General features: G+C 41.3%; 2 protein-coding genes across 2 annotated transcripts in view; both read left to right on the plus strand.

Moving 5' to 3' along the window:
• Positions 1-280: 280 nt before the first annotated feature.
• ppardb (peroxisome proliferator-activated receptor delta b) lies at positions 281-8,356 on the plus strand. The gene is made up of 8 exons (XM_032520542.1): positions 281-680; positions 2,457-2,852; positions 2,956-3,107; positions 3,224-3,362; positions 3,857-4,059; positions 4,374-4,580; positions 4,682-4,925; positions 6,330-8,356. Exons 2-8 carry the CDS (start codon positions 2,516-2,518, stop codon positions 6,575-6,577), a joined length of 1,530 nt encoding a protein of 509 aa, XP_032376433.1. The 5' UTR covers positions 281-680; positions 2,457-2,515; the 3' UTR covers positions 6,578-8,356.
• A 60-nt stretch (positions 8,357-8,416) lies between these two features.
• mkrn4 (makorin, ring finger protein, 4) overlaps positions 8,417-9,167 on the plus strand; it is a 4,072-nt gene continuing 3,321 nt past the window's right edge. Inside the window, exon 1 of the mRNA XM_032520545.1 lies at positions 8,417-8,685. Within this exon, the coding sequence (XP_032376436.1) occupies positions 8,621-8,685 (65 nt within the window). The 5' untranslated portion in view covers positions 8,417-8,620. The remainder of the gene's footprint in view (positions 8,686-9,167) is intronic.

Consider the following 9,167-nt stretch of genomic DNA (forward strand, 5'->3'; position numbering starts at 1 on the left):
TATATATATAATATAAAGGTTTATTTAATTAGACCAAAATCACAAATTTTCCCCAAAGGGGTATTTCTGCAGATATGATCAAAGCCACCTAAATCTTTTTAGCATCAGTGCAGATCCCAAAGAAATGCCCCATGTTGCAGACTACAGAAACAACAGTGCGTAATACAGAGACCTTGACAGCATGAGAAAGTTGTTTGCTGGATTCAGCCTGGTGTGTGTCCGCGCGCGTGCGTGTGCGCACGTGCGTGTGCGTGCGTGTGCGCGCGTGCGTGTGCGTGTGTCCTGGCATGTGACGACGATGGAGGAGGAGGAGAGCAAAGCAAAGCAAAGCTAGGAACAACAAGAAGAGAGCCGGGGAGGGATTAGCAGTTCACTATGCTTATCTGCATGTGATATGTTAGCGACCGAATGGGTCCAAACTGTTTTTCTTTTCTCTTGAGCTCAGCGATTTGTCAGCTACATGAAAGCCTAAATCACCTAAAGTTTATGTTGGCAGCAGCAGCATGACGTGAGCCCCTGCTGCTAGCTAGCTAACTCTTGCTGGTGACTTCTAACAACTTGTCAACAGCCGATCGATACTGGACAGGACTTGGGACTGTTTTCGCTACATGTTTGTTTTTGGCTGTTGGTAATTTCTCGTAGCGTAAAGATCTTCTGAACCAGCAGCACTATTGGGAAAGGTAAGCTAACTTGGCAAGACAGCTAACGTTATTTAAAGGCACACTCGGGAATGTGGGTCAGCCACGCTAACAGCTAGTGGTATTCAGCATTCAAGGTTAGTTGCTAACTAGCTAGCTAAGTTAGCTAGCTGTGCCGACTCTCTTCGACGGCCGACTAATATTGTTTCACTTTGAGTAAAAAAGGGTTTGACGGTAGCCATGCTCATTATTTAGCCGTCGTTTCATCTCTCAAATGATTGTATCCAGTCACAGTCCTGTCAGTGACCTACACAATTCACTGTAATGTGGCAGATATTTCCGAGAACCAGTGTGACAGGTTGTTTGCTGGAAGACAAGCCTCAACAGTCCCAATCTGAGGTGTTGTGTTACGTAAACGTTATGAAAACAAAGTTTGTACTTTGTCCCGCTTTATGCCATCATTTAATGACAACGTTCATGCGGAAAACATTAATACATCTGTAATAAGTAGATTCTGTGGATGTCAGGGCACAGCTACATACATGGACGGATTAATCCACTAGGGGGCTGGGGGCAAATATTTAACCCCCACCCCCAAAGCCCTCTTCCCTACCTCCCTCCACCAGCGAACAACACTGCTCAGTGTGTACATAGTGCATGCACCCTGTGCCCTTAAAGCACCCACCAAGTACGCTGTGCACCCTACCATGAAACTGACGCAAACAATAATACAGATGTCTCCCAGCTCCAATAGAGACAAAGTTTACTTTTTGAGATAGTAGAGAGCAGGCTGGAATGTTTAGGACACTTTAATGTCCGTCCAAAAGCCCATATTTGTGTCCAGGCCTGCGTTTTTTTTTCTCATAGAAATTAATTATAAGGGGTTCCTTTAAATGTGTGTTTTGCTAATCGGTGGACTGCTTTGTCAGTATTGCAATTGCGCTGTAATTTTTGGTAGTGGAGGGAATGATAATGTTTACATAATCTTTCACATTTTCATTGAAAAACATATTTAAATGATTATGGTGTGATATTTGTGTGGATTTGTAACAAACAAATGTTTTCTTAAGTCTGTAGAACACGATTTGTAGGCCAGGACAGGGTGAATGGGCACTGCAAGAAATTAGCCACATTGTGATTTAGATAAAATTTTGAATAATTGTTCAGCTCTATTCTCAAGTATTCTTTCCAAAAAAAGTATGTATGATAGGGGATTTTATGCATATCACCCACCTCTATTGAAGTGTTGCACATTTATCTATATACACAATTGATGTGTAAATGGTCTGAGGCCCCTTCTTGTTTGTTTCACCTGCCTAGTGGGTAATCCAGGCATGCCTACACAGTGTGTGTGTATATCATGGCGTAAGCCTATTACTATCAGAGACATTCCCTGGCTGCTCAAACACAGCCAGTAGTAATAAAAACTGACTAGGGAAACAACACCTAAATAAACACACTGTCAAAGATTAGTAAATACACTCGTTTCAGTTATAGGTGATACGCTTAAGACCTAAAGCAAAATAGCACTATATATGCATTTCTGCTAAGAGGAAAAACAGTCATATAGGGGAGCATTTTGGCTCTGCAACGTGTTATGACAAGCTTACCTCTCAGTTTGGCTAGTGAGTGGTCACTGGAATTGTGGTCTGTTAACCACTCACATGCTGGATAGCAAGGTAGATGATATGTGGACTTTTGAGGCCAGTTAACAGGGATGTGGTGGTCATTCTTGGTCTGCATGTAATTTACATGTTAAGTATACAATGTTCATTTTAATATTGCCTGTTTAAAAGAAAATGTTACATTCTTCAATAGCGGAACTATGATGACAATGTGACAGAAGGGGAGCCGCTGAGTCAGCTTAAATAGGAACCATGGAAGGTACAGAGCAGCACGACAGGGTGAACGGCCACTGCAAGCCCAAATCACCCCAGGACAAGGCTGATGTCAGGTGGACGTCTCCTAAAGGAGAGTCTGGAGGTTCAGACAGCTGTGGAGGGTCTAGTGTGTTGGAGCTGACAGACCTGCAAGAGTTAAAGGCCAGGGAAGGTGATGATGATGATGATGAGGAGGACCAGGAGAAGAGGAAGGAGGTAGTTCCACCCTCCAAAGGCCTAAAAGTAGACCAGAAGAAAAAAGAGAAAGAGAGTCTGGATCAGAAGGAGAACAATTGCAGCAAGCAAAACAACAGTGCAGCATCCAGCTATACAGGTAAGATTTGTATCACAAAATCCCAAGACTTGCTTCCTGGAAAGTCATTGGAAATGGTGCATGACATAAATGAAAGAGCAATAAAACTCTATTTTTTATGCAGACCTGTCGCATACCTCTTCGCCCTCGCTGTCCGAACAGCTGCGTCTTGGCCGAGAAGACGGCACAGGGGCTGGGATCAGCGTAGAGTGTAAAGTCTGCGGGGACAAGGCCTCTGGCTTTCACTATGGCGTGCATGCCTGTGAGGGTTGCAAGGTAATACAGTGTGTTTATCACAGCTGGATAGCTATGTCAGATTACAAAGTTTGATAACAGCAGTTTTGTGCTGTCTGATTTGAAATTTTGAACCAATTGCAATGTTTCTCACTCAGGGATTTTTTAGGCGAACTGTGCGGATGAAACTGGAATATGATCGCTGTGAGCGGTCCTGCAAGATTCAGAAGAAGAATCGTAACAAGTGCCAATATTGTCGCTTCCAGAAGTGCCTGTCTTTGGGAATGTCCCATGATGGTGAGAGGGGGAAATATTTTAGCAAATGAACTCCATATATTAGGCCATATTATTTAAAATAATTAAACTAAATTCTTTTTACAAATCCAAGACTTCCATGGAAATGAATTAACTGAGAAGGGTCAAGTTGGGGTGGCAGTAGCTCAGTCTGTAGGGAGTTGGGTCGGGACAATCCCTGTACGGACCAAAGTATGGTGATGGACTGGTAGCTGGAGAGATGCCAGTTCATCTCCTGGGCACTGCCAAGGGGCTCTTGAGCAAGGCACCAAACCCCCAACTGCTCGGGGCACCTTTCCATGGGGAGCCCCCTCAATCTGACATCTCTCCATTAGGGCATGTATAGGTACTGAGCATGTGTGTGTAATTCAGGCCTAGAGTGTAATAACAGTATAAATTGTATTTTCCCCTTGCTAGACTAATAAAGTATACATGATTATTATTATTAAGCTTAAAATAATTGTATTTACTTTGTGTGTGTGTGTGTGTGTGTGTAGCAATCCGATATGGACGTATGCCTGAGGCGGAGAGGAAGAAGCTGGTGGCAGGCCTGCTTGCTGAAGAAGTGGATCTCAGCAAACCAGGCGGATCAGACCTGAAGACTTTGGCCAAACAAGTTAACACAGCCTACCTGAAGAACTTCAGTATGACCAAGAAGAGGTCCCGCAGCATCTTGTCGGGCAAAACCAGCAGCACCTCAGTACGTTTTAGTCTTAGAACAGCTCAGTCCTGGTTTCACAGATATTTTATATATTATATGGAAAAATATAAGTAACACATGGTCATCATCAATGGGACACAGGCATATAATCAGTCTAACTATTTCTGTTTTAAAGCCTAGTCTGGTAATATATAAGATTACCACAAAGTAGTTGTTAATATATAACCCAGTCTTGTGTTTTAGGCTAATCCTCAACACCTTACCTGTCAAAAATGTTATCCCTTGTATTTTCTAAGTCTTTGGAAGGTACAGATTGGTTGTTTATGAGAAATTGATTTTTGTTCTCATTTTAGCCGTTTGTGATTTACGATATGGACACACTCTGGGAGGCAGAAAGTGGTTTGGTATGGAGCCAGTTAGTTCCAGGTGCGCCCCTGACCAAAGAGATTGGGGTCCATGTGTTCTACCGCTGCCAATGCACCACGGTGGAGACTGTGCGAGAGCTCACCGAGTTTGCCAAGAGCATTCCAGGGTTTGTGGACCTCTACCTTAATGACCAAGTGAGTCACTTTCTACTCCGTGTGCTACACAGTAAGATGATTTGTGTGATATTTGTATTATTTTAGGCACTAATGTACAATTATCTGTGTGCTCTCTGCAGGTGACTTTACTGAAGTATGGTGTGCACGAGGCTATTTTTGCCATGCTTCCCTCTCTCATGAACAAAGATGGACTGTTGGTGGCCAACGGAAAAGGCTTTGTGACCAGGGAGTTCCTTCGCAGCTTAAGAAAGCCCTTCAGTGAGATCATGGAGCCCAAGTTTGAGTTTGCTGTCAAGTTTAATGCTCTGGAGCTGGATGATAGCGACCTGGCCCTGTTTGTTGCTGCCATTATTCTCTGTGGGGGTGAGACTGAAGGATTTTCTAGTAAAGTATGAATAATGTCATATTTGCTTGTTGTCAGGTTCAGTGCATCTGCAAGTCATAATTAAATGGCCGTGCAAGGTCTAAACAGATCTTCCATTTTACAAAAGTCCTAAATATTTTCTCAGTAACGTCAGTCATAAAATGTTAGTATAAAAGTATCCAATGCAGGCTATTGGGACACAAAAGTGTGAATGTGCATGCAGGAGGGTGTTCATTTTTGTAGAGTTCAACTCATTGTGTAGCTGTTTGACTCATTCATTGTCAATGTTAAAGACATTAACTTTAATTAATTAATTATTTTTAAATTGGTTAGTCCATCCATCCTTTTTTACTGCTTATGCTGGGTTGGGTCCAGAGGCCTGTACTACAAAACAATATCAACATGTCCTGGATTTATTTCAGTTACCAACAACAACCGTGGCCCCTCATGAACTGTGTTCCATCAACCCAGGGTTTCCCAATCCAGCGACATTTACAAGAGATGCATATTTTACATAACAAGTGCAAACTACATTTCTACTTAAATATGAAGAACACAGACGCGCATTACAGTCGCTGCTTCCTAAAACCGGAAGAAAAGCTGGCAAAAAAATAGCCTATTATTTCAGTTGCAACCCTGGCAGTAGTAAGCGACTGTGAGCACAAATAAAAAAAATTAAATTAAAAAAAACATAATTCAAACCGATGTGCAACACAACTCTGAAGAAGCAAACAAATACTTAATTCAGTCCACGGAATTTTTTTTTAATCTTTCATAAAAATACCCATAGGGGAATGTTAACGGGGTTGTTGGCCTCTAAATGTTTTAACTTTTATAAGCACACCTCTCTCTCTCCACGCACCAAGCTTCACCGGATCTTCTAAGAACAGTAACGCCGTTATCAATCAAGTATTGATTGGTCAGTAGGCGGTGCTTTTACACTGGGTGATCTCTAATCTCCACCCTAACATGCAGGTTAAGTGTTCAGCGTAAGTTACCACAGCGATTTAACCCGGTAACAAGTGACCCACCGTCGTGATACACTAAACCCTGGGTTGAACCAGAAGTTACCTTGTTAACGCCAAAAATTGCTTTATAGTACAGGTCCGTGGTTGACCTAATTCAATTTGTCATTGTGTTTCACACATCCACCAGTTAGTGAATAAATCAGTGCAAGACAGAAGACTTTAAAATTATAACCTCATAAATTAAATTAAATTGTTTAACAGCTGAGTAGTTCTTGTATCATTAGAAATGAGTGTTATATAATTCTACTATTGAACAAAACTGATCAGTATGATTGGGAAGAATTTGTTGCATTCCATGTGAAATGTGTCGTGGTGAACCCTGCAGAAACCCTTTATGTTTTTTCAGCATATATTGTGACTTTCTTGTTCTCCCAGATCGTCCTGGACTGATGAACGTGAAGCAGGTGGAGCAGAGTCAGGACAACATCCTCCAGGCCCTGGACCTCCACCTACAGGCAAACCACTCTGACTCAGCCTACCTCTTCCCCAAGCTGCTGCAGAAGATGGCCGACCTCCGTCAGCTAGTTACTGAGAACGTTCAGCTTGTCCAAAAGATCAAAAAGACGGAGTCGGAGACTTCGCTCCACCCTCTACTACAGGAGATCTACAAAGACATGTATTAGAATTCTCCAGCACAGACTGCTTTAGCAATACTGTTACAGACTGAATTTACATTGATGAAACTACACTGCATTCAATACAAGCACTGTTCCAAGTATGGGCATGGATCTTAGCGTGCAGGTGAGACAAAGGCACGTGGTAGGGCTAACACAATCAGCAAAGTCTTCTCAATGTCAGCATTACCCTCGGCACAATAATGTGTGTGTGTGTTATGTGTGTTTGTGATGAGCATCTGGAATCATTTGCTGCAAGTCCTAGTTTCCCACAACGGTCACTTAACAGAGAGAATGATTTGTTTTCTCACCAAGGCTGCTCCTGTTACATTCTATCAGCAAAGCTGACCTCAGAACAGCGTCTAGAGAAAAAAGCTTCTCCTCACTCACCTCGACTCTGTGTTTGTCTGTGAAGGGAAAGCATTTCCTGTTCTTACACCAATGGCATTGTTGAAATAGAAAAGAGACATAAAGTTTGTACTGTGCAAGAGTTTCATTAGATGCCAATGTCTTTGGTGGAGTGATTGTTCTCAGACTTTTGGTAAAGCTGAAGATGCACAAATTGACTTTTATTTACGTCATCATCATCATCATCATCAGCAGCAGCAGCAGCAATGACTGCTACTCTGCCATTTGGTTAATAAAACACAAACTGGGCTGGCTCCAGCATTGTAGAGCTCTCTTAACATAGCTGTCTGTGCAATACCGTTTCCATTTTTCAATAAATGCGGAGATTTCAAGATATATAGGTTTTGTCTTAAAGCCATCTACCCAAGTGGTAACTAATGGACTATGCTGCACAGATTTTGTCCCTAAACTGACACTATAAACACATTACCCATTGAAGTACAAGGGACAGCATGTTATTTTTCTCTTTTTTTGACATGCAAATGATCATGAATTTGCCATTTTAGTTTTTTTCTTAGTTTATTCTTTGTAATTATGTTACTAATTATTTGTTTTTGTTGATTGTATATGTAAGGCAAAACATGAATTATCTCGTTTTATGTGTTATTCTGTATGTGTCCTTTCATATTACATGCGGGCTAGTTTAGGTTGTACCAAATATATTGTCAAGCATGCTAACAAACGTTTCCTTGATGAGGAATTTGGCAGCAAACTATCTACCACAATGTCATTATTGGGAAAATTGATGATTAGAAATCAACATCCAGCATCTGGTATCGTAAATCGCTCCTGTATTCACGCAAGATATAGCCACAGTCCTAGATTACCACCCTTTCTGTGTACAGTCAGATTTGGCGTGTAAGGAGAGACACAAAGTGTAAAATCTATACAATACTGTAGCCAGGATTCATAACTTTCAAAATGTTTTCCTTCCCCTCATATTCTGTAGGACCTCTTTTTTTCACTGAACTTCGTTTGAATGGACTTCAGTATTTCAGCACTGGTGCACACAGTCCACCTTCAGAAATCTTCCTTTGTTCTCTTAATCTGTCTCCTGATCCCTATCTACCTCTAATGTATGATCTGTGACATTGTCCACTGTCTCATCTGATCTCTGACATTTTTTTCCTTTGCCTTAATTCCTGCTATTGGTACATGTTGCAAATTTGATATTATTGGCTGATGTGCGTTGTGCCAACAAAACGAGAAAGTACACCAAAAAGTTGATGTAAGCTACCTCTATGACCGTCTCAAGTGATGAATTGACATATTTGTTCACAAAAACGTGTTAAGACTTGAAATAATTTCTTCTTTATAGTCACATGTAACCTATCTGCAGATCTAGCTAGTTTAATAACATCACACCTATAAACTTTATTAGAAATATTAAAAATGATTTTCTCATTTTTTTATGATACAGATATGTCACATAACAGTTGCAGTTTATCAACTGTTTTCAGTTGAAAGTACTACCTGGTCCTGGTATGATGACCATAACCAATCAAACTGTGGGGGAGTTTAGACGAATGGATGAATGGGAATTTGGAATACGTCATTTACTAACGTCAACGTCACGCTCGTTGCTAAGTTGATTGGTAAGAGGAACCGGCTGACAACTATTTAGCTAGCTAGATAGAGAGTGAGATGGAGGGGTTTTGGCGGCATGCTCAAAACACACAGAGGATGGACCGTAGTGGAAGTATCTGTAGGTAAGCGGAGTTTGGTTGTATTAGAAAGCTATTAAAGTGAACATGTTGTGGGAAAGCAGTTGATCCTGTAAGAAGAAACGTTCATGTAGCTAGTTTACTAATTTGCCCGTTAGTGCCACCGATAATCTGTGCTACTTTTAAAAGCGGTCGTGCTGCATTATTTGAATGATTCACTTACCTAAGAGTAATTTAGTTCTAGCTAAGGAAAATGAGACAAAGTTGCATTTTGATTTATGTTTAAAACCTGGGTAACGTTTGCCATGTGACTCAGGGAAGGATTTACGTTAGTTAGCTAGCTGACGTGGGCTAACGTTAAAGCGTTAAAATATGAGCCGAAACTGTTAACCGTTAACGTTATTTTCATTTAACGCTAGATATTGGGCAACCATATACACTCACTCACTCACTCACTCACTCACTCACTCATAGCTACCATAACTAAGTTGAGTGGTGACAAACTTTTTGCAACAGATGGATTTCCG

The sequence above is a fragment of the Etheostoma spectabile genome, chromosome 7, assembly GCF_008692095.1.
Source record: "Etheostoma spectabile isolate EspeVRDwgs_2016 chromosome 7, UIUC_Espe_1.0, whole genome shotgun sequence".
Lineage (NCBI taxonomy): Eukaryota > Metazoa > Chordata > Actinopteri > Perciformes > Percidae > Etheostoma > Etheostoma spectabile.